Source organism: Petromyzon marinus, chromosome 42 (genome assembly GCF_048934315.1).
Source record: "Petromyzon marinus isolate PM22_M1 ecotype Great Lakes invasive population chromosome 42, UKy_Petmar_22M1.pri1.0, whole genome shotgun sequence".
NCBI lineage: Eukaryota > Metazoa > Chordata > Hyperoartia > Petromyzontiformes > Petromyzontidae > Petromyzon > Petromyzon marinus.
Window position 1 is genome coordinate 4,400,933 of NC_133708.1, and position 25,914 is coordinate 4,426,846.

The 25,914-nt window shown below is 48.1% G+C and overlaps 1 protein-coding gene across 1 annotated transcript in view; it reads right to left on the reverse strand.

Moving 5' to 3' along the window:
• The window catches only part of LOC116951157 (protein-arginine deiminase type-2-like), a 48,467-nt gene extending 27,738 nt beyond the window's left edge, over positions 1 to 20,729 (reverse strand). Inside the window, exons 1-4 of the mRNA XM_076073626.1 lie at positions 20,638 to 20,729; positions 5,687 to 5,858; positions 4,484 to 4,556; positions 2,218 to 2,279 (exon numbers count right to left, since the gene is read on the reverse strand). Coding sequence (XP_075929741.1) covers positions 2,218 to 2,279; positions 4,484 to 4,556; positions 5,687 to 5,858; positions 20,638 to 20,729 — 399 coding nt within the window. The remainder of the gene's footprint in view (positions 1 to 2,217; positions 2,280 to 4,483; positions 4,557 to 5,686; positions 5,859 to 20,637) is intronic.
• Positions 20,730 to 25,914: the final 5,185 nt, after the last annotated feature.

The following is a 25,914-nucleotide window of genomic DNA, read 5'->3' on the forward strand; positions in this document are numbered from 1 at the left end:
CGCAGTGGCTTATCATGTGGAAATTTATAGCAGCGAAATACTCCAAACACAAGTCGATTATAAATGTGGAGGGAGAAAGCAGAGCACCCGGAGAAAAATCCAGACGACCACTGGAAGAGTGAGAAAGACGCAAACTCCAAATATACAGCAGGCGTCAGGGTCGGGATCGAACCCACGACCTTCTGTATACCAGGCAAAGGAGTTAGCATCTCGCCACCGATGACGGAGGCAGCAGAGGATCGTGTGCGGCCATCCACCTAGCTGGGCTTTGACAGAAAACCACGAGCATGTGAGAGGGAGTGGACAGGGTGAGATGAAACGAGAAGGGAGTAGGCAGGAGTGAGCCCTTGCAGAGAAACAGAGGGTGACCTCTATTTTTTTATATTGTTAACAACCCTATAGGAATAGGTTTTACCCTTTTAACTGAATAAAGGTGTCAGTTTTTGTGCCAGTTAAAAGGGTAAAACCTATTCCTATATCTTGTTTCTGGCAAAGGAGGTCTAATAATGTTAATGCTCACCCCGAGCCCTCAATACTCTGATAGTGCGCTGTTTTTGAGTTGTACGCCTTTTGGCGTCTTCTGGTCCAACATCAATGGAGACTAGGCTCTAAGAAAAGCTGTCTCGGGTGTGGACCAATCAAATTCAAGGACAGTGCATATTATTATCAGAGTTGTCTTTTTTGTTTGCATTTTGACTGCTTGTGTTGTGGTCATTGCAAACATGATGCCTTGAATAAAGGTGTCAGTGTTTGTGCCAGTTAAAAGGGTAAAACCTATTCCTATATCTTGTTTCTGGCAAAGGAGGTCTCATAATGTTAATGCTCACCCCGAGCCCTCAATACTCTGGTAGGGCGCTGTTTTTGAGTTGTACGCCTTTTGGCGTCTTCTGGTCCAACACCAATGGAGACTAGGCTCTAAGAAAAGCTGTCTCGGGTGTGGACCAATCAAATTCAAGGACAGTGCATATTATTATCAGAGTTGTCTTTTTTGTTTGCATTTTGACTGCTTGTGTTGTGGTCATTGCAAACATGATGCCTTGAATAAAGGTGTCAGTTTTTGTGCCAGTTAAAAGGGTAAAACCTATTCCTATATCTCGTTTCTGGCAAAGGAGGTCTCATAATGTTAACAACCCTGCCAAGCCCTTGCCCCCCCCCCCCCCCCCGAGTTGCCAGAGCATGCTCTCTGGACAGAAGCTCCCTTCTTCCTCACTCTGCTGTCCGGATCTGGAACTGCCTCCCTGATTAACACATTGTCGGCAAAGTCACCAATTCCGGTCTTCAGGCCTTCAAATGCCGAGCACAGACACATGGGAAATTTTCTAATGTCACCACACGCCTTGTAGGGACTGAATCTTTGAGCTGTAGTGAACCAATGATAATGGCGATTAGATGTACTAATGTTTAACATGTAGGCTTTCACGACCAACATCATCCATAATACAGGTGTTTTTTGGGTTCGTGGTGGTGGCGGCTTTAACGACATTCATATCTTTATTGTAACTGTAAAAAACCTGCATTATAGATGTACTAATGTCTGATATGGCGATCGTTCACAATTGCACCCAATGCAACAAAAAAACAGATTAACGCGAGCCCCATACAAAGCGCCGATCACCAAAATGCAGTTGGGGGGGGGGGGGGGGGTAGAACAGAAATTCTGCAAACAGCAGCCCCGAGTTTTCGGCGCGACAGGGGACTAGCGAAGTGCGGAAAAAACTGGGCACACTACCCCACACAGGTGGGGAACGCCAGCGGGGGGAGGGGGGGGGACATTAATTTTTATACGGGGAGGGGAAGAGGGTAATAGGGGAAAGATAGGGACGAGGAGGGGATAGGAGGGGAAGGGGGGTGGGGAGGGGGGTGATCTCTTTACGTTTATTCAGGACAGAGGGTGTGCCAGTGAAGGGATCGGAGTATGAAGGGTAACGTTGGTCTCTTTCTGTGTGCAGAGTCCTGGCGGCAGAGGCATTTCGGATCATCGTCATTCTCCCCATCTGGGGAAGGCGAAAGGTGGTTGAGGAGGCTACAGAGGACAATGGATGAGTGTGCTCTGCAGCAGCCAGGCAGAGGGAGCGGCGATGAAGGAGATGCGCAGACAAGAGGGAGGAGGTGTGAGACAGGGTGGAGGTACGTGGGGAGAAGAAAAATACAGGGGGCTCAGGATCAACGACGATGACTCGAAGGTTAAGCGCACACACTCCTTGCCAGGCGCTTTACCTTGTTAGGGTGGTTTTGCTCTACGATGCCATCTCGATCAGAGTCCACATCCAGGGAGAGGCCTGTAATCGAACAACAACAACAGCATCGTCACCATCGCATGGCCAAAGCTTAAATATCTCACTTTCGAGTCCAGGTCAACGAACTTCCTCTGTTCCTCTTTTCCTCTCTATTAAATATAAGGGAATAATTATGTCCATGTCCGTCCCAAACTATATTGAATTGTTACGCATTGACCACACCTTTTTGATGTAAACAATGAACTTCAGTCAAATGTCCTTAAAGTAATGATGTGTTTTATTTGATATTTTAAAAATATTGTAAACTACATTATTCCTATGCTAATTATACTATGACGGTCACACAGTGCATCTGAATTACAAAAGCACTACTTACTAAGCACTGCAACGTTGCAGGAACAATTATTAACTTTAAGTGGCACTAAAAGTTGAAGCCTCTTTAGTTCTTACTGGCTTAACCAACTCGCCTGGTATACAGGAGGTCGTGGGTTTGACCCCGACCCTGATGCCTGCTATATATTTTGAATGTGCGTGTTCTCCCTGTGGTTCCATGGAATTTTCTCCGGGTCCTCCGGTTTTTCCCTCCACATTTAGAATCAACGTCACACGTCTAGAGTATTTTGGCTGCTTTACATTTCCACGTGATGGTAAGCCACTTCGTTGAGCTACCATGTGTGACCAGGTCATTTCTGAAAAAAGCAATATAGCACAATGGGCCTTTCCTGGTAAAATAACATAAAAAGTTTAGTTTCAGTTTAAAACACAAAAAGCTCTCAGACTGACAGAGCATATTGTGTTGGTATTTTACGCGTTGAAACAGACCATGGTTTATTTACTTTATATTCCACAACTAGTGACGTAGGTGCATTCATAAATTGAGTACAATCTCTGAAGTTCACGATTTGTTTAAACCACCTTCAACCATGATCAGACGCCTAATTAACTGCTGTGGACAGACACATGAGTGCTTTGTGAACATTGCATGATGTCAATCACACCTCATCTAATTTTACATTTATAGAGAGCACCTTCACTCAAGGCGCTTGACAGAGCTTACAACTGAGAGACAGAATATCATGATTGAGATGGCAGGGGCGTGCAAGAGTTGAGGAATGAGTGACCACAAAAGAGGAGAACGTAGGTATCACGGACGTGTGGGGGTAGGAATGGGAAGAAGTGGAGGGGCGAGGGGCGGGATGAAGAAGAGAACAGGTAACAGAAGAGAGGTGAGCTTGAAAAGATTCAATGCTTCAAAACCTTCGCGTGCATCTCCTCATCAAGAAAACCAATGTTTCAAAAGAAAGACACCTGTTTGAGTTACACAGCTGTTGTTCACATTCTTCCACTTAACCAAAAGTTAATTAAAATACAGGAATAAGGGATCTTTGGACAACCAGATGAATTGCAAATTGGCTCCAAAGCAGAGATAGCAGGAATAATGGCAAATAAAGTAGCGTATATGAGGCAGTTCATTGTATGCTATTGTTTGAGCTGGAACGGGCAGCCGATTAAGTCAATTTATTGACGAAAAATTGTAACCAACGATTATTTTTTGGTACTTGATTACTCAGGCCCATTTAAAATGGTGACTGTTCCCCCATCCTTAAGGGAGAAAACCATCCCCACAAGCCATGGCCAGCGTGACATGGCCGACTTTGCTTGAGTCACCACGCCCCACCCATTACCTTCTGTTCAGTATCAACGTGTGGAAAACAGACGTGAGAATGATTATTTTAACATAAACTATTTTTGTCTTATCCAAATGGCACAGAAATTGCTAGAATAATCGATTGCTAAGGTAATTGGATAACACCGCTCTAGATACTACACGCTCAATGCCCCCCCCCCCCCCCCCGTCGCCATTTCATCACGGTGTGACATCACAGGAAGTGACGTCACAGTTCTGTCATTACCCGATATCGCCGAAAAGCTCTGGGTGACTATTAGAGTGAATCCGGGATTGAATGGAAAGAAACACCACTGTATGACTCTACTTTATTAGTTATTAAGATGAGGAGCTCATGTTAGTTGGCTTGCATGTCAAGAATAATGTTTTAGGCTTTGGGTTTAGAATTCCACATATTAGATAGGGGCTCATATCATGGTTGGTGTTGGGTGTTATTGTTATTGAATCATTTTCGCGTTCCGTAGGTCCTGAATTTTGATTTAAGATAAAGTATCACGCTCGTTGTCACTCGCACAAGGACACAACTCAGAAGTGACGACACTCAGCGACCACATCTCACCAATGGCCGTCAGGTAAACTCGAGCTTTGGCCAGGGCAACGTCAGCCTTTTCTCCGTAAAAGGTCACGGACATCTGCAATCAAAACCCAAAGAGGATGAGTACCACGCGCGGTGTGGGGGGGGGGGGGGTAGTTGAGACCTGAATTAACGTGATACAAAATCCTTATCTCTGGTGTAGGCCACTCTGTTTCAAAGACAATGTATATATTATCAGAGCATGTTTGTTTGCAAGTATGTGTGGTTAATGCAGACTTGATTCCTTGAAATAGGTATCTATTTGGTGTTTGAACATCTTAACACCTGTTCTATTGCCATCACATCTAATTATTCCATTATATTTCTGATATGTTGAATAAATAGCATCCATCCCTCTTCTGAATACTCATTTTGCCTGGGCATATCCCGTGAATGCAATCGTGATGATTGCGGCAGTGGCCGGTGGTAGGAGTGTTGGTGCTAATGGTCCTGTGCACTTGGACGGATGAGAGTGGTGTGGCAGGGATATCAATGTCGGTCACGGTGGAGAGTAAATGGATCCAGTGGCAGATACAGTGGTGGTGTTGTTGCTCGTGGTAGTGATTAAGTGCCCTCACTGTAGTGGCAGATGAATCAGTATTAATGGTTATAAAGGGTGGTGGTGGACGAATTTAGACAAAGATTCCCCATATAGCCTTTAACAGACTATTGGGGCAAGTGCTATTGACGAGCACCTATGAAGGTCGGCAAGGCAAAGATGGGGTAGGTGGTAACACCACGCTTGGCCGCCTTTGTCTCCCCAGTGGCAATGTTTTTATACACTGCACCAGGTAATCATTTGAGGCTGAGTCGGCCTCGGGGAGGTCCAGGACCGGTTGAGATCATTAATCGTCACTGGTGTTGGCCGTGAGCGAGAATCGAACTCAGGTCGCCGGGTTCGTAGCGTGGTGCGTTAACTACTGCGCCACTGCCCCCCACGAATTGAGAATGCACACCCACACACAACAACCACCATTCACCACTAAGTGGTGGTGACGTCATCACGGCACCTGTGCCAGGCCAAGTGCACTTTGAGGCCACGTGAAATGTCGAAGGGTCGCTGGACAGACCCAGGTGCCATGAGTTGACCGACTGAGATGACAGGCAAATGCACCAGCCGTGCCCCCATAATGTGCACGCACACAAACGCGCACATGCACGCATGCACACGCAGCGTAACGTTCTCACCTTCTTGTCACCAACCTCCTGGCTGGGCGTGAGCACCTGAGCGTGCACCTGGGTCCCCACGGCCACGCGGCCGCGTGCGTCGTTGGCCGCCGACCTGAACGGCGTGCTCACCCAGCACGTGACGTCCACGCTGGCACTCAAAGAGAAGCTCTTTGCCCCCGGTGGTGCCACACTAGGAATGGGCAAGGGGGGGGGGGTAGGGCAATTTGAATGTACAGCATCCCAAACGCGTTACTCCTTGGCATTAGTTTGAATGGTAAAATCCTAAACAAAATCTGCTGCATTGCCATAATATGATACTGAACTAAACACTTGTTTTATTTTACCAAGTAAGGCCCCCCACTGAGCTATATATAGCTCTTTTCTATAAGCGACCTGGTCAGAAATGATAGCTCAATGAAGTGGCTTATCGTCACGTGGATATTTATAGCAGCCAGATATCGGAGGGCCCTGATAAAAAACCACACGACCACGGGGAGAGAGACACCACAAACTCGAAATATGCAGCAGGCGTCAGGGTCGGGATTGAACCCACGACCTCCCGTATACTAGGCGAGGAAGTTAACATCTCGCCACTGTGGCGCCCGTATAAGCAAGAGTTCTCACAAAAAAACATCCCCTGTACTGTTTTGAATACACGTAGTCTGTCAGAATTTTCAGAAATTAAATGTCCTACACACGGGTTGTCGTTTACACTCAAAATAGCCCGTACTGGATCAGTTGCAACAACATGGCAAGTTGCGTTTAATTTATCTCTCGGATTGCATCGTCAGACATTATCTATCCACTGCTGGATGATGGCCTCATCGTCCCATCGTGGCACTGCATTGCCACAGTCCCTCCTGCGCCAGCATGTGAGCTGATCTGCCACCACTGCCTTCTCCACGGGACTTGTGAAACTCATTTTTGGCAGTATGTACACTCTATATAAGATGTCTTAGCACATTTAATGCAGCCGTTTGGGTGGCCACTTTATCTCAATTATAATTGATAATTATTAGTTCAGACACATGCAAAGCAGGTTTGTGTGACAGCCACCAACCATTGTTAAGTCAACATAACTCTGAGCTGCATTTAGAAACATGCGTTTAGAGTATTTGACTATGATACATTTCCACGTGATTGATACTTTGTTGATCTATTATTTGTGGTCAGGTCGCTTCTGAAAAAGAGCTATGCAGCTCAGTGGGTCTGATCTGGTAAAATAAAATAAAAATTAATAGTTAACTCTAGTGTGCCATGATGGTCTTCGTGAGGTGGTTACCAACAGCACTTTCCCCTCAACAATCTGGTAAAGGCTACAGAGGGCATATTTGTCTTTGTATATATGTGTATGTATGCATAGGTTGTGTGCACCTAAGGTTAGTACTTGTGGTTGACTGCCTAGTTGGTTATGGTTTAAGGCTCGGGCTCGCATTCGATCGGTTAATTTGTTATGCTTGCAAACTGCTTACCCCCCATCTCCCCATTGCAACGTGTGACCTTTTTTTTTGTTTTTGGCACCGCTTCTGTGACAGCAGCGTGAATCAGACACCAAAGTACCCCCCCCCCACCCCAAGTCCCAGTCCATATTAATCAATGCTGCATGTGCAGTGGGTCGTCCTTCCCCCGCACCTCCGATTAGCACGGTAGGCTAGGTACGCCGCTAAAGAAGTTCAACATACAGTACATAAACATAGAACATAGCAATGAATGGGCCTCGGGAAATAGCACCACTCTGCGTAGCTGTAGGGCAAAGCAATCGCATCTGGAGAAGGAGCCCTGGGCACCAAACCATAGGCACGGGTAAACTTGCACAGTTATTGAGTTGTGTCTCTCATGTGGTGACCACTGGGTTCTGAACCTTTAGCCAAGGGCACTTCATTGCCGACCCCTTCCTCACTGTTGCACACGCGCACGAGAGAGACAAGATGATGAAACGAGCCACAAATTGTTCGGTTGTAAACCGCGCCAGATGTTGGTGGTCACTTCTGAACCAGAATGTTCTCTGTGAGTCGCTACATCTACAGCATGTACAATTCGTTGGGGATATGCGAATGATTGGAATAAGAGCAGATGGCCAAACGCCATGGGTTATAGGAAATGCATTTATGCAAAGTTGGTGCTGCCCTGCATTTAAATTTCCTCGCATAACCATGTACTTTCTCCTGAACATCTGTGAAAAAATAGCTTTATAGCTCATCGGATTCCTCCAGCATAATAAAGATTCCAATTCTGACCGCTGCTGGCGACAAAGAAAATTCCGGTTCAGAAGTGCCCACCGACAACCCAAACAAATCTGTGGTGCGGCCATTTATGGGCACTTCTGAACCAGAATGTTCTCTGCGAGTTGCTACATCTACAGTGTGTACAAATCACTGGGGATGTGCGGACGATTGGAATCATTTCAGATGGCCAAGCGCCATGGGTTATACCAGGGGGGGTTGGCAACCTGTGGCTCCGGAGTCGCATGTGGTGGCTCTTTGGCTTCCCCCTTGCGGGCGGCCGTAAAATAGACAGTAGGCCTCAAACGTAATTGAACGTAAAGATAATTGATTAAGTATGGCAGGGAATGGGTCACTTTAGAATATCTAGACGATGGCGAAATGTACAAAAGTCAAACTGTATTGTTAAAGTATCATTAAGGGGGACAAAAACTAAATAGACGCAGTTTATTCCATCACCTATTTTGGTTAAGTCACAATGTGGTTGTCATCTGCCTGTATACCTGCTGCTGTGTTTGTGTGTAACAAGGAGCTCAGAGTGCGAACGGCTCTCGAACTATATTGGTCAAAGACAAAACAAAAATGTCTCTTCTTTTTTGAAAAGTTGCCGAGCCCTGGGTATATACGAATTGCGTTCGTGCAAAGTTGATGCTGCCCTGCATTCGCTTTACTCACACTGCATTTGATTTCTCCTGGATATCTGTGAAAAAAGAATGGTTTTTAGCTCATCGGATTCCTCCAGGATAATAAAGTTTCTGATTCTGACCGCTGCTGACGACAGGACCTCTCCACTCGAGGGCACGTGGGCTTCTCTTCCACGATGGGCAGACATCTTGGAAGAGCACGGGAGTACCCACACTTTAGGGGCCGTCCATAATTTTGGATGATTTTTAACCCCCCCCCCTCATCACACGGCGTCACAAAAAGTCAGACCCCTCCCTCAAATATGACGTCACAAAGCTCTGCCCCCCCCCAAACCATATTTCCATTTTGAAAATAAAACATGCTTCAAATCTCTTTAAACTATTGACATTGTAGTGCGTATTTAATGTTGTGCTGCACTCTGATGTTGTAGGAGTGTTGTTATAACAAGTAGTGTTCTTATAACAATTCTATATTTATTTAAAGTTGCGCATTTTGATGTAACGTCACATTTCTCAACCCCCCCCCCCTCGTCACACATCGTCACAAATGTCTGACCCCCCCCCCAAGTGCGTGACGTCATTCATGGACGGCCCCTTACCCCACCACACGTGACCTGCTGACAGACGGTGTTGCACCCATTTATGCTGTTGAGTGGACAGAGGTGGGGGGGTTGGTGGGGGGGGATTTAAGCGACTTGCAGCGTTGTTTCAACAGTACAACAAAATTCTACTTGGATTAACAAAGCGTATAAATGTGACCATGGCTCAAGGTGTTGTACAAGTATGGGGACGACATGTACATGTACAGAGCTTTTTTTTGGGGGGGGGGGGGGTGGGGGAGATAAAAAAAATGTTGGCAGGCAGAGGGGTTAAATTCCTCAGGTCACAAATGATCTTACGGTAGATGGTCAAATGAACACACTTTTTTGGGAGAGAGAGATATTCGTTTCGGCAAATGAGGAAGGCCTCTAGCCCTGACAAATCCGGGCAGCGGTGACGGCGGTTTGGATGGGAAAAATAAAATAATTCCAAATCATGGAGGCTCGTGTTGTTGCTCTGGAGACAAGGAGATCGATGATCATCGATATTCGGTCGCCTTGTTGATGGCACTCGTTGTGATTTCTCGCTCAACAGGGTGGACCACGTGAAGGCTGCCACGGGGAGGCGGGGGGGCAGCAGCAGAGTAAACGAGTGCCCTCCCATTCCATGAAAGTTTATTTAGGGGTTCGGACAGAAAGCCCTCGTTTCTGGAGCAGAGAGCACTCGAGGGGGAGTAAAGTGGGCTAAGAGAGAGGGGCGAGGTAGGAAAGTCCACGGAGTATCTTAGAGGTATCGAGTGTGATGCCAGGAATCGATCCGAATTGGGGGTGATGTCGCATTGTTTACAGGGTGTTGTGCATTAAGTTTGATGGAGTTTGTAGATTTAGCGACGTCATACGCCTCCGATTAGCACGGTTTGGCTTTCATGTGGTGTGAAAGAAGCTCGACATACATGTGTACGTACAACGAGAAGAGAGTTGCAGTAGTTAAGTTGAGAGGTGATGACGGTCTCAAGCAGCAGCAGCTATGGCGAGGAGATGGCAGGTGCCAGTGGAGGTATAAAGGTAAGACCTACTTTAAACGCGATACCTCACCGAATGTTACCCGTATCTTCCATAAATCATTTTTACGATCACATTTACATTCCTTGGTTATCAGTCACTGATTTGGCTGTGAATGTAAACATCCTAACAGCTGCAAAACACCTCTGAGTGCACAATTATGTGCAAATCCCATAGTATAAGCCTTTACTGGCTACATAAGCAAACAATAGATATCTTAAGATAATAGTACAGTACTCCCTTGGCTAACTGTTTCATCCGTTCCATGAAAATTACTGGCAATCGAAATAACTGTGCATTTAATTCACTTATAAGTTGAAAAATAAGTCTGCAAGAGAGACGTTTCCACGCCAAAACAGAAAACGTCATGTAAACAAAGCCAGTCGAGGTCTAAAAGCTCATAAATGGGCGTCGCTGATTGGCTGAGGTAAGCTCTGCCCACTTACGAGCGCTCGGATTAGCCGAATTTGGCGCCCCGCGTGCATAACGTAAACGTTACCGTTAATCAAAATGTTAACATCAGTCAAAACCACGGGGGTCCTATGGGAGACGAAATGTCAACCGATTAAAAAAAAACGTTAACCGATGTCACCGTTAACCGAGGGACTACTGTATTAGATCAGGGACGCCAAAACAAAGCCCCTGACAGAAACCTAGACGCCCCCCCCCCCCGCCACCGCCCTATCATAGACTGTCTGGAAGAGCCAAGGCCCACATATAGATTATCGGAGGCTTACCGTTTGCTAGGCAAGGAAGGTGCTGGGACCAGATCAGCAATTCTGAAACTATGGAACAGAAGAAACCTTCTATTCCCCGACATCACACTGCTGAAATTGTCCTAAATCTGGAAAGCCCCGAGAATCCGGCCCAAGATCAATACCGCTCAAAACTCTTACAGTTAAAATTCATGCATGGCACATACATGACAAAAGAAAGGGCAAAATTCACAGCAAACCCCTCCTGACTGTCTAGCATGTACCCCAGGCACAATACAAACCCACTTACGCGCGGTTTTGGTCATGCCCGGGCATCCCAAATTTATACCAGAAGGTGACATTTGACAAATGTGGCAACAACCTCTCTCCATCGATTGAAACTGCCCTGTGGGGGGGGGGGGGGCTTGAAACCGAGTAACCCTTTCAAAACACCAGCACGCCCTACTCCAAGCGTTCACCATCATTGCCCAGGAAAACCATCCTTGTAAAACTGGAAAGACCATGACCCCCCGCCAGCCACCATCTCCCATGGGGGCAAAGGCGTTACACCCTGCTAGCTCACGCGGGCAATGAACACATTGTCCTACAAGGCAATGAAACGGTATATAAGGTCAGGGTATCCCCCCTCTGACCGCCGAAGTTTAAAATTAGAGTAAAGTGTCCCCCTGCCCCCCTCGTTGACCGGGACGCGTGGGCATAATATTTGCGAAGCGGTTGTTTTTTTTTTGTCGCCCCCAACGTTCTGCGGCGGGCCTTTGTTTTTTAGGGACAGCAAGAATCGCGTCAAACATTTTTAAATGAGAGGAAAGGTGGAGAGGCCCTGGGAGGGTGGGAGACGGGGAGCGGCCAAGGGAGAGGGGGAACCCCCCACCGCCACCAGTTGAGATAAGAAGGTCCCAGAATAGAGGAGAGGTTGTCATCCCAAAACGCAAAGCCACGTGGATGTTAGTATGGTTTATAGGGCGCGTTCCTTTCTCACCCACCTTCCACGATACACCTGATCTCCCCCCGAGAATGCTGATTACTTCCTCCCTGCCCCCTCTTGCCCCCACCCCCATCCATATATACACTCTCCCACTCTCCCCCGTCGGAAGACCCCCTCAGGGTGGTCACCGAACATTCCTTTCACACACCTCTACATGTTCAAGCGCCAAAAGACTCCACACCCACCCAAACCCACCCATCCACTCACCCAAACCCACCAAAATCCATGCATCCAAACCCACCCACCCAATAACTCCCCCCCTCCCACCCACTAACTCCCCCCCACCCACCCACATTTTCTATTATGTTGTGCACATCTATCACCTCTGCTTTCCCGCGAGAGAGACTTCTGCTACAACTCGTTAAATTAAGTCACTACCAAATAAGGGCCCGCCCCAGGCCCTGTCAATCATGGTGATTGTTTGACCACATCTTGCCACACTTGTGAGTGCAGGTTAATTTAAAAAAGAAGGGCGGGAACCAGGACCGGTAGAGTTATGATTACTCACCACTGACGTTAGCTGTCGCTGGGAATCAAACTCAGATAAGCGGTTTCATTTATGCGGTGAAACAAACCACTGCGTCACCAGTCCCCAAAATGAGCTCCTGCCCAAGCAAAGAGTGCTGTGAAGGTGAACTCCACTGCCATAGTTCTCAACAACACATCTCCAGATTAGTGCTCAGGAGGAAGGATGTATCCAACGCACATCCGATTAACGCGGCTGGCTACGTACGGTGCGAAAGAAGTCCATCGCACGTATGTCCAGGGCACCTACCCATAACCACACACTCGCGACTCGCGTCTCTTGAGCTCTCGATCGGACTTTGAGTCCGATTTGTGAAATATGTGCTGCGTTTTAAATAGTGTTTATTTTAGTGATTATTTCGTGGTGTAGCGTGGTTGGTACGGCAGCTGGTGAACGGAATGTCTGATCTTAAGGTATCTAGATTTATATAGCGCCGCTTATTATAGCAATTATTTAACACGTAGTAGGCTTTTGCGACCAATATCATCCATAATAGTTTTTTTGGGGTTAGATCGCGTAAAAATATAAATGTTGTGTCATTAAAACCCGCGACCACCCAACACAGCCAACTAGTAAGGGTTGTCACGTAAATAGAACGTGGCCAATTCTAGATTTGAAGCTTTCGTGACTGCAAGGATCCATACTCTTTGGTTTTATTCGGTAAAGCCACGTAGGTAAAAAAAATAAAACAACAAAAATCACGACGTTTCGGCCACAACACAAGTGGCCTTCATCAGGTGAAGGAACCGTGCTGTCACGAAGACAACGTTGGAATAAAGCAAGTCAAGCCAGGTCGCGTCCTTTAAGCTGTGTGGGAGGAAACCAAACGCTTTGACAAAGGAATTAGCATAAAGTGCTGATAGAACACTTAAAGTGCTGAGAGAACACTTAACACGGGGGGGGGGGGGGGGGGTGGGGAGGGGAATTTCACAATGCAAACGTTGTCTTGAAGGGAAATAACCTGCTGTGAAAGTTTGGTATATCACTACTGGGATAAATATACTGTACCATTGAAATTAGTTTAATGTTTGGTATGATTTAGAACATCTTTCCAATGATTGCTTAATTTGAAACCATCTTCTCGGTTGAAATTGTGTCTGTGTTTGTAAATCTGAATTTCCTCGTGTACAAATCTCTGATGATAACCTGTGGGTTTGTAAAGGACCTGGGTATCGGAGAACACTATATCGTGATCACCCACAGCGTTGTAACAGTGGTCAGCCACGGCAGAAGAATTCGTTCTGCCGTGTTTCAAATCTGATTTGTGCTCGCGAATTCGGTCAGAGACATGTCGCTTCGTCTCCCTGATATAGCAATCACCACAGGTGCAGCTAAATTTGTAAAGCCCGGGGTACTGTAAGTCCAGAATGACATCCTTCACGGATGGGATCAGGTCACGGATTACGTGTACTGTGTTGAACCGGACCAGGATCTTGTGTTTGTTTATAAACAACCATTTGATATTCTAGATTTAAAGCTTTCGTGACTGCTAGGATCCATACTCTTTGGTTCTATTGGGTAAAGTCACGTAGGTGAAAATAAAATAACAAAAAAATCACGACGTTTCGGCCACAACACAAGCGGCCTTCATCAGGTGAAGGGAGTGGAAGAAGCCACGCTTAGATCACGACCTTTAAGCTGTGTGAGAAGATAAAGAAGACCAAGCGCCTTGACAAAGGAATTAGCATATATTTAGCATTGAAATGGCTCATTGAAATAGCTAAGTTAAAGTATACACATCCGCAGAGGTACCCCTTGACAAAGGAATTAGCATCGAATTTAGCATTGAAATAGCTGAGTGATTAGCTTGTAACTGGTCACAGAAATAGCTATGTTAAAGTTAGAGTATATTCATTCACCGAGGCACCTAGTACTCATCAAACACGAGAATTTAGCGAAACACAACCACGCTCAGACATCGGACCTGTGTGCGAGCAAACAAGGTGTTCTGACAAAGAAATTAGCATAAAAAATAGCATTTGATTTGCGGATTTTAGGAAAGAGGTGGTGTAAGTGCCGGTGGACTTGCAGTTTGGCGCGGGGGGGAGGGGGAAAGGGGGGAGGGGGAGTTTACCTATTGATGGTGTAAAAATGGGAATTTATAAGAGCTGCGAAAGTTTGGGGTACCACTACTCGAAAAATATACTGTACCATTGAAATTAGTTTAATGTTTAGTTCGATTTAGAACATCTTTCCAATGGTTGCTTAATTTGAAACCATCCTCTCGGTTGAAATTGTGTCTGTGTTTGTAGATCTGAATTGCTTCATGAACAAATCTCTGATAAAAGCCCGTGGGTTTGCAAGGAACCTTGGTATCGGAGAAAATTATATCGTGATCCCCCACAGCGTTGTAACAGTGATCAGCCACGGCAGAAGAATTCGTTTTGCCGTGTTTCAAATCTGATTTGTGCTCGCGAATTCGGTCAGAGACATGTCGCTTTGTCTCACCGATGTAGCAATCACCGCAGGTACAACTCAATTTGTAAACCCCGGGGTACTGTAAATCAGGAATGACATCCTTCACGGATGGGATCAGATCACGAATTTTGTGTACTGTATTGAACTGGACCTGGATCTTGTGTTTGTTTAGAATTTTGGAAATCTTTTTAGTAACGCCTGATATATATGGAAGTGTGATGGTTTTGACCGGAGTATCAAGTGGTTGTATCTGTATGGAGGGAGAGACAGCTTGGCGGATGGTACGGTCAGAGTAACCATTCCTTTTGAGGGCCAGGTGTACATGTTTTAATTCACTGGTCAGGTGGTGTTGGTCCGAAATGCAATGAGCCCTATGGTATAAAATTTTGATGAGAGAATTATTTTGGGCTGGGTGGTGGTGGGAATCAGGTTTTAAGTAGGAATTTGTGTGGGTGGGTTTCCTGTAGACAGAATGCCCCAATGAGCCATCAGGTCTCCTCTCAAACAGAACATCTAAGAACGGTAGCTTGCCATCTTTCTCCACTTCCATGGTGAATTTGATGGCGGGATGTCTGGAATTGATGTGGTGTAGGAAAAGGTTCAGAGCTGGGAGGCCATGTGGCCAAATGACGAAAGTGTCATCCACATATCTCTTCCACAGGGAAGGTCTGAGGGTGGAAGTCTGGATGGCGTCTGATTCAAATTTCTCCATCAAAATATTGGCTATCACTGGTGATAAGGGGGATCCCATGGGGGTACCCTCATTTTGTTTGTAGAAGGAGCCATTCCAAGTAAAGTAGGTATTGTTGAGGCAGTGCCTAACCAGTGCAGGTGTGTCGGGGTCTAGTCCATGTTGGACCAAATTTTCAATTATTTCAATGGTATCAGGTACTGGGACCTTGGTGAACAAAGAGACCACATCGAAGCTGACAAGGATATCGTCAGGGGACAGTACAACGTCTTTGACCATAGAGACCAATTGGGCTGAGTTAAGTACTGCTGAGGCGGTCTTGCCAGTGAAAGGCAGCAAGGTATCTGACAGAAAACGGGCTAGTTTATAGGTAGGAGAGTTGATCGTGGATACGATGGGTCGAAGTGGGGTGCCTTCTTTATGAATCTTGGGAAGACCATAGAATCTAGGGGGTCTTGCAGCAGAAGGTTTTAGGGAGGGACGTTTAGTTGGGTCGATTAGGGAGGTCGAACTTGTGATGATCTTGTTGGTTTTTATCGCTAGGCTATTAGTGGGGTCATTTTTTATTTTTGAGTAACTTCCATCGTTGAGCGGATTCTGGATTTTGTTGTTGTATGAATCTTTATCCATAATAACAGTAGCGTTGCCTTTATCTCTGGTCAAAACCATCACACTACCATATATACCAGGCGTTACTAAAAAGACCTCCAAAATTCTAAACAAACACAAGACCCTAGTCCGGTTCAATACAGTACACAAAATCCGTGACCTGATCCCATCCGTGAAGGATGTCATTCCGGACTTACAGTACCCCGGGGTTTACAAATTGAGCTGCACCTGTGGTGATTGCTATATCGGGGAGACAAAGCGACATGTCTCTGACCGAATTCGCGAGCACAAAACAGATTTGAAACACGGCAGAACGAATTCTTCTGCCGTGGCTGACCACTGTTACAACGCTGTGGGTGATCACGATATGGTGTTCTCCAATACCCAGGTCCTTTGCAAACCCACAGGTTATCATCAGAGATTTGTACACGAGGCAATTCAAATTTACAAACACAGACACAATTTCAACCGAGAAGATGGTTTCAAATTAAGCAATCATTGGAAAGATGTTCTAAATCATACCAAACATTAAACTAATTTCAATGGTATAGTATATTTATCCAAGTAGTGATATACCAAACTTTCACAGCAGCTTATTTCCCTTCAAGACAACGTTTGCATTGTCAAATTCCCCTCCCCCCCCCCCCCCGTGTTAAGTGTTCTACCAGCACTTTAAGTGTTCTATCAGCAGTTTATGCTAATTCCTTTGTCAAAGCGTTTGGTTTCATCCCACACAGCTTAAAGGACGCAACCTGGCTTGACTTTCTTTATTCCAACGCTGTCTTCGTGATAGCACGGTCCCTTCACTTTATGAAGGCCACTTGTGTTGTGGCCAAAACGTCGTGATTTTTGTTGTTTCTTTTTTTTACCTACGTGACTTTACCGAATAGAACCAAATAGTATAGAACGTCACCAATTCGTCACTGGTACAGCACACCGACGTTTTAGAGAGCCAAGCCACAACATTTACAATCTGAGTACGACGTTTCGCCAGTAATTACAACTAGCTACTATTGGTGAAGACTAATTACGAAGGTCCGACTTACAAACACCGCGTCCTTACAAACCAGCTTCCATGAAATATATTTTCAAAATAGCTTTGACTTAAAACGTGAACTCGCAATTGCAAACTGAACCGCGGAAACATGCTGTTCAGAGTTGCGATCGTCCGCGAGGTGATGAGTTGGACCCACGATGGCAGTCAGCGTTTGCGTGTGTGTGTGTGAAAGTGAGTGAGTGTGGACGTGTGTGTGAAAGTGAGTGTGGAGCGGTAGTGTAGTGGTTAGCGCTACGCTGCGCAACGAACCCGGTGACCCGAGTTTGATTCCCGCTCACGGCCAACACCAGTGACGATGATCTGAACTGGTCCTGGGCCTCCCCTAGGTCGACTCAGCCTCAAATGAGTACCCGGTGCGATGTGTAAACATCGCCACTGGGGAGACAAAGGCAGTCGGGCGTGGTGCTGGCCACCCACCCCCTCGTGTACCGTTCTGGCCTTCATAGGTGCTCGCTAACAGCACTTGCCCCTACAGTCTCTTACCGGCTATACGGGGGAACTTTGTTTGTTTGGACTGGTAGTGTAGCGGTTAGTGCTCTGCTGCGCTGGGGGCCATCCATTTAGTACGTACGCATGGAGGGGGGAGGGGGTGGTTAACCCAAATGCGTACACTTATGTATGGGGGGTCTACTGACAATGTTACGTACGCATAGGAAATGGGGGTTAGGGAACCTCGATAATAATTTGTCGAAATTGGCCTTCAAATGAGCCACAGTTCAGTTACTTCAGCGGTCAGACAACAAGCACTACCGGGAGAAGTGGGACTATGGGAGAGGTGTCACTTGTGTATTGGTTGGGGTGGGGTTTGCAAGCGGTGTGCGGGTTACAGACACTGAGAGGTCACATCGGGGCGGCCAGGTGCGGTGGTGAGAGGGAGCAACGGAAAGGAGGCGGCTCTTTAAGATGCATGGCAGTGATTTGGCCGGCTGCAAATGCAGGCAGGGAAAAGACGCCGGGCAGACCGGGAGATTGAGACGATAACGAGGAAAGCCACGGGCGTTAGGCGACTGCAGGTCGCCTGCTTAATTCACGAGGAGTTAATGAGGAGGGATTTATATACACGGGAGCGTGGGAGAAAGAGTTGAGTTGGTCGGAGTGAAGAGAAGAGGAAAGACAAGAGAAGCTAGCAGAGAGTCTAGCTAGCAGTAGAGAAGCTAGCAGAGCGTATAGTTAGCGGTGGATAAGCTAGCAGAGTATATAGTGGAAGGTTAGCAGTAGAGAAGCTAGCAGAAGATATAGTGAGATACTAGCAGTGGAGAAGCTATCCGAGTGTATAGTAAATGGCTAGCAGTGGAGAGGCTAGCGGAGTGTATGGTGGGAAGCTATCAGAGTGTGTAGTGGTAGGCCAGCAGCAGAGAGAGCAAAGCGTGACAGGCAGGCTAGCAGTGGAGAGACTAGAAGAGTGAGATATGTTCAAACACCACACCAGTTACTCGTTTGAGGCTGAGTAGACCTAGGGGAGGCCCAGGACCGGTTAAAATAATCGTCACCGGTGGTGGCCGTGAGCGGGAATCGAACTCGGGTAGCCGGGTTCATAGCGTGGCGCGCTAACCACTACACTACAATGCGTTACGCTTCAACATGCGCGCATCACGTGACAGATTTGACGTCACAGCTCACTTGCCGTGCGAAACATATATGCATTATTGAGCACCCCCCCCCCAAAAAAAATTGTGTTTTGTATAATATTTGCATGGTGTACAGCCTGGAAAGTCCCCACATGGCAAATTTCCATTTTGTTGCACGTCGGGAAGTACGCTAAACATTTTGAACAGACACACGTATTCACAACTGTGCCTTTTATATATATGAAGATTTACTACACAGTATTATTTTACAGTGTTACGTGCAAATGTACAATGTTTCTTCTTAATTGAGTTTAACGATGCTTTCCTGTTTTGCTAAACCGTAACAGACTTCATAACACCGACCGCATGGGCATTTAAATAATCCGTTATTGTGTTCCTACCTACGAACCGTTCGACTTACGAACCGGTCTTAGGAACGAATTAGGCTCGTAAGCCGAGGACTGCCCGTATAGCTATTATAATATATAGTTGTACATTATATATTTGTACATACGGTGATAGTGGTTGAGATAAAGATTACTGCGATGGGGGACGCTGTCCAACTGCAAACCACTCTTCATAGCTGGCACCTGAGTGCCTCCGGCCCGTGGGCCCCCGGGTGCAGTGGCAATGCCTGCACACTCGATAGCTACACCGCCGTTGTTACAACTACCATCCCACTACGGTCCTTGGCGTACGCTTATTATTGCTCGCCCTGTAGACGGGCAAACAATGAAGACAATGTGGGGCGTTGGTATATGTAGTGTAAACATATGGAGAAAAATGACACGTTTTTTTACATTTATTTAACCAGGTAAGGCCCACTGAGATATGGAACTCGTTTTCAGTAACGACCTGGCCACAATTGATATCTAAACGAAGTGGCTTATCAACGTGTACATTTATAGCAGCCAAATACTCTAAAACGCATGTTTCTAAATGTGGAGGGAAAAACTGGAGAACCCGGAGAAAAATCCACACGACCACGGAAACAGAGAACATGCCAACTCCAAATTTACAGCAGGCGTCAGGGTCGGGATTGAACCCACGAACTCCTGTATACCAGGCGAGGAAGTTAACATCTCTATTGAGAAAGACACGCAAACACGCAATATACAGCAGGCGTCAGAGTCGGGATTGAACCCATGACCTCCTGTATACCAGGCGAGGTAGTTAAAATCTCTATAGAGAGGCACGCGAACTCCAAATATACGGCAGGCGTCAGAGTCGTGATTGAACCCACGACCTCCAGCATAATTATCGGGATCGGTGGCCACTAGGGGAGGCAGTCATGATGAAAATACCTGATCAGCTACACTCCCCTTGAAGGCCGGGTGTGGTGACGTGCCCACTCATGTCTTTATGACATCAGAGGTCAAAATTTAAATGTAAAAAGTTCCGGCATGAGACCACTTTGTCACACAACATCCCTCCCACCGTTAACTATCAGTTTTCCCTCTGCGGAAACATCGTAGCATCGGAGTGGGAACAGTTATATGTATGTTGAACTTTCTTTCGCACCGTACGTAGCCAACCGCGCTAATCGGAGGTGCGCGGGAACGACAACAAAACAGTGTTATAGGTGTATACCGGCTCTGTTCGACCACTTTACGACTGCTCAACACACAGCTCAAATATATCACTTACACACACAGCTCCATGCGGCACTCACTGGTGACACACACAGCTCCATGTATCACTCACTGGTACACACACACAGCTCCATACATCACTCACTGGTACACACACAAAGCTCCATGCATCACTCACTAGTAACACACACAGCTCCATGTGTCACTCACTGGTAGACACACAGCTCCATGCGTCACTCACTGGTACACACACACAGCTCCATGTATCACTCACTGGTACACACACACAGCATCATGTATCACTCACTGGTACACACACACAGCGCCATGCGTCACTCACTGGTAAATGTCCATGACCAGCTCAGTGCCCAGGACGAAGACCTCCTCCAGGACCTTGTCCAGCTGCAGGTAGATTGTCCGAGTCTTGGCCATGTTGTCCTCCGCACGCCTTCCTTCCTACTGCACCTGCAAAACACGACGGGGCAACTCAAGCTAAGAAGAGCAGCCGCTCGGGATCACGTTATCAGCTGCTTGTTAAGGCTCTTTAAATAGCCAGGCGTCTTATATGGGGGGTCGTGAGTCACGACTTTTTGTCGGCGCGAAATATAAGGAAGGGTTCCCTCGTGCTTATTGGTTCATGGTGATGTAATTGTACCTGGGAGGGGTGGGAGGAGTGGTGGGCGGAAAGTGGGGGAGGGGGCAGGGATGGAGGGGAATGGGCAGGGATGGAGGGGAGGGGGTAGGGATGGATGGGAGGGGTTAGAGATGGAGGGGAGGGGGTAGGTAGGGAGGGGAGGGGGCAAGGATGGAGGGGAGGCGGTAGGGATGGTGGGGAGGGAAAACCCGAAGGACCCGGAGAAAAATCCACGCGACCAGAGAGAGAGAGAGAGACACGCACACTCCAAATATACAGCAGCAGGTGTCAGGATCGAGATCGAACCCACGACTTGCTGCATACCAGGCGAGGGAGATAACATCTCACCACCGTGGCACCCCAAACGAACCCGGGGACTAAGCAAAACCACTGCCCTGCACCTGTTTGGATGGAAAAACATTTGCCTTTCCAAAACGTCAGTGCAAGGCACTGATCTCATGCCTTTCTTAACACACCGAGCCCTAATGTTATCGCCACACACACCGCACTGTTAATGCCACTGATGCCGTGCGTGTTACTTTGTAGCCTAAATCTCCAGAACCAATAGTCAAAGGAGCAAACCAAAAGTATAAAAACACACGCTTTCCACAACACTGTTTTTTTTCTTTTAGATGACGTGATCTGAAGAGCAGTTCTAAAAACGTTTCATGGGGTCATTGTTTTTGTATGTCCTGTATGTATGTATATGCACCTCCGATTCGCACGTTTGGCAACGTACGGTGGGATAGAAATTCAACATACATATGTATTTTTGTTATCATTGCTCGTCAGAGACACCTACTGAAGGTGATTGAATTAAAATATACATTTTATTATTCACCAAACTTCTCTTGTGCATTGATGTGAATCAGTTTGCATAATCTTCACAAATATTTTGTAACCATCAGCCTGTGGACTATCCAAAAGAGATCTGGCTAGCAATTGAGCAGCATTGATTCTAGCAAGTCTGACACTGCCGATGCTGAAGTTATGCAACCCCAGAAGACCGTGAGGTCGTTGCATTTGTTTTTTTAAAATATATTTTTATATGTTTTATGTCGAGAGACAGACATCTGGAGGAGACATTGTCTGCTGATCTCTTATATTCTCCACAACGGTGCTAATGAGTAGTTTGTGTTTTGCGCGATCCAGACCATTGAATGATGTTTGTCCATCATTCCGCTTGTAACCACAGAGCCAACAGAAGTGCCACCATACACAAAACACAGCCTTAAACGACCACACAAAGGTACTCCCTACACAAAGGCAAATATCCCCCGTATAGCCTGTAACACTGTTGGGGCAAGTGCTGTTAGCGAACACCTCTGAAGACCGGTACGGTACACGAGTGGGTGGGTGGCCAACACCACACCCGGTCGCCTTTGTCTCCCTAGTGGTGATGTTTTACACCCGGCACCGGGTGCTAATTTGAGGCTGAGTCGACCTAGGGGAGGTCCAGGACCCGTTCAGATAATCGTCACTGTGGCCGTGAACGGGAATCGAACTCGCGTCGCCGGGTTTGTAGCGCAGCGTGCTAACCGCTGCACTACCGCTCCCCGACACACAAAAAGACAAGGACAAAGATCCCCCGTCTAGCCTTAACAGACTATTGGAGCAAGTGCTGTTAGCAAGCACCTATGAAGGCCAGAACGGCACACGAGGGGGTGGGTGGCCAGAACCACCCACGGCCGCCTTTGTCTCCCCAGTGGCGATGTTTATTACACACCGCACCAGGTACTCATTTGAGGCTGAGTCGACCTAGGGGAGGCCCAAGATCGGTTCAGATAATCGTCACCGATGTTGGCCATGAGCGGGAATCGAACTCCGGTCGCCAGGTTCGAAGCGTAGCGCACTAACGGCTACACTACCGCTCCCCGACAACAACAACAACAACCGCCATTCGCCACTAAGTGGCGGTGACGTCACCACGACGCTTGTGCCAGGCTATGTGCACCCTGAGGCCACGTGAAGTGTCGAACGCCCGCTGGCAGGAGGTCACGGGGCAGACCCAGGTGCCACGGGTCGACTGACTGAGATGACTGGCTGATGCACCACCTGTGCCCCCTACTGTGCCAACCTGCTGTGCTTTAGCCACCCGGCGCTCCGCTCGCTGTTGTGAGCGTCGCTCCTCCGCCCTCCGTTGTTGTTGGAGGGCGACTGCCTCCAACTGCCCAGTAGCATCCTTCACGAGCCTCCTCCACAGAGGCCGATCTTGACACCGCTGGTACCAGTCATCGGCAAGTCCACTCAGCTCCACGTCCTCCTGTACCACATCACTCCATCTCTTCTCTAGCCCGTGCCGCGCCCGCTTAGCCCCCTCAATCCGGCCAAACAAAAGCTGTTTCGGCATGCGGTGGCTGGGCATGCGGGCTACATGACCCAGCCATCGCAGCCTTGCCTGCCGGAGGAGCTCACCGATGGGACCCTGCCCAGATCTTTCAAGGATTTGTGAGCTCCTCACACAATCCAGTCTGGTTAAACCCAGGATGGATCGTAGGCAGGTCAGCCTAAATGTTTCTAACCGGCGAAGATGTTCCATTAGGGGGGTCCACGTTTCGCAAGCGTAGAGAAGGGAGGGAATGACCGTGGCCGAGAAGACCTGAAGCTTAGTGCGGAGCGACAGACCAGGTACCTTCCACACAGCGTTACGCAACCGATGAAAAGATATTGCCGCTCGACTGATTCGGAGTGAGACCTCTGCTGTTAAACTGGAGCCAGTCATAAGCACACTGCCCAGGTATGGGAAACTCTCCACTCTCTCCACAACTGCCCCATCACCGATTGGGAGTTGTGGGGGTGGAGTGTCCGATGGTACAAAATACCCAGGCAGGTGCTTAGTTTTGGTGGGGCTGATGGTAAGGCCCCACCTCTTAGTGGCACGCTCCAGTCTCAGCAGCAGCGTCTCCAACTCCTCCTCTGACTGAGCAGCTATTACCAAGTCATCAGCATACATAACGTGGTTGAGCAATAGGGAGCCATCCCTTGACCGCACCCGGGCATCGATTAGCCTCCCATTATATCTGTACCATATGGAGATTCCCCCGGTACAGCTATTGAAGGCTTCACGAACTACGTGGTCAAAATAGATGTTAAATAATGTGGGAGCCAGAGGACATCCCTGTCGCACCCCAAGGTGTACAGGGAATGGCTCTGACTCCCGGCCACGTAGTTTTACCCGGGCCCGCTCACCATCATGAAGGTCCTTAATGATCGTGAGCAGAGGGTCAGGTACTCCAAAAGCACGAAGAACGACCCAGAGCCCAGGCCTACTGATGGTATCATAGGCCTTGACCAGGTCAATAAAGCAGAGATGTAGGTCTTGTTGGAATTCCCTACACCTCTGCTGTAGCAGACGGACAGAAAATATGGCATCCGTGCAGGACCGCCCTTTCCTGAAACCGCATTGGGGCTCCGCAAGCCTCTCCTCAGCGTGCCTGGCAAGGCGATGCTGAATAATCCTTGCCAGGACCTTTCCCGGCACACTGAGGAGTGAGATGCCCCTGTAGTTGTTACAGTCTGTGCGGTCCCCCTTCTTAAAAAGGGGGACCACCAGGGCATCCTTCCAATCCTGCGGAACCCGTCCAGTGGTCCAGACTGTTGTTATGATGTCATATAGGGCAGTCTGTGCACAAACGCCACCCTCCCTCAGCATTTCGCTTGGGAGATCATCTCTGCCCGCTGCCTTTCCTGGTCTCAGACTCCGTATCGCCTTCAATACTTCCTCAGCAGATGGCACCTCAGCCAGCCACTCACAGGGGGTGACTTCATCCAATATTTGGGGCACCGCAGCCTCAGCAGGGTCATCCTCACTTTGTGCCACGATGTTTTCCTGGCTGTGGGATTTTCCCTCCCCCAGGACCTCACAGAAATGCTCAGCAAATCTGCGAACCTGTTCCTGGGGGTCGGAAATTGGATCACCGTTTTTTCCCCTAATGATGGTAATAGGTGTGGCGCTGCAGGTTACTTTTTTGATGGAGTTAAATAGCGATTTGTGATCACGGGCCACTGAGGCAGACTCCATCTCCTCAGCAACCCGCGACCACCACCCATCCTTGCAGCGCCTCACGGCTCTCCGAACCTCCGAGCGAAGGCTACTCCTCTGGAGTAGCCCCGAGGGTAGGTATTCAATCTCCTGGCTCCGCCAATTGGGGTTTGGCCAGGAGACGTCATAGACGCCTGGCCCCCCGGGGCCTCCGGCACAAGCTTAGTTGTTACATATTTCACTTTAATTCGTGGTTTTGTGGTAATTAATTGAAGGTGGAGGGGTTACCAGCCCCTCGCACCCGTCCAGAGCCCCCGTTTAGCCCCTGTGGTGGACACATATGCCATGAGGGGAGGAGCCAATCAAAATTGGAACTCCCCCCACAGCACTGTCCACGACAGAGTTGCCCGTCCGGCACCGCGAGGAGGTAGGGGGTTGTTTTGCCGGCACACACACACACACAACCACACTCATGCACACATCAAAAAACATCATAATCAGCCACGATCTATCCACTGCTGCATCAAGGCCTGCCCAAGCTGTTGCAACCTCTCACGGTTTTGCGATGCAGCAGTCCGCCTCGCGTTCCGCACACAAAGTTCCGTTATCTGTCTTGGGCAACTTTGTAGGTGCCAGAGCAACGAAGCCGCTCCGTCGGAGCCGTGCCTACGGCAGTGGTACTGCAACAGCGAAGCCGCTCCGTCGGAGCCGTGCCTGCGGCGGGGGTGCTGCAGCAACAAAGCCGCCCGGCTTCCGTCGCGGCGCTTCCCCCACCACCCCCCGACATGAACACACACACACACATAGAGCCCCGAGGGGAGGTCACCTGTCCGACAGGCTTTCACCCGGAAGCCCTCCAATCTTCACAGTTTCCTGCGACCAGGGAATTGGGCGACCTCCCCCGAGGCTAGCTCGCACCGCGGCGCCGTGACCTGGATGGTAGTTGCATGGTCACAACGGGGCTGCTCAGCCGCCGCGGATAGAGGGGCACACTCGACACG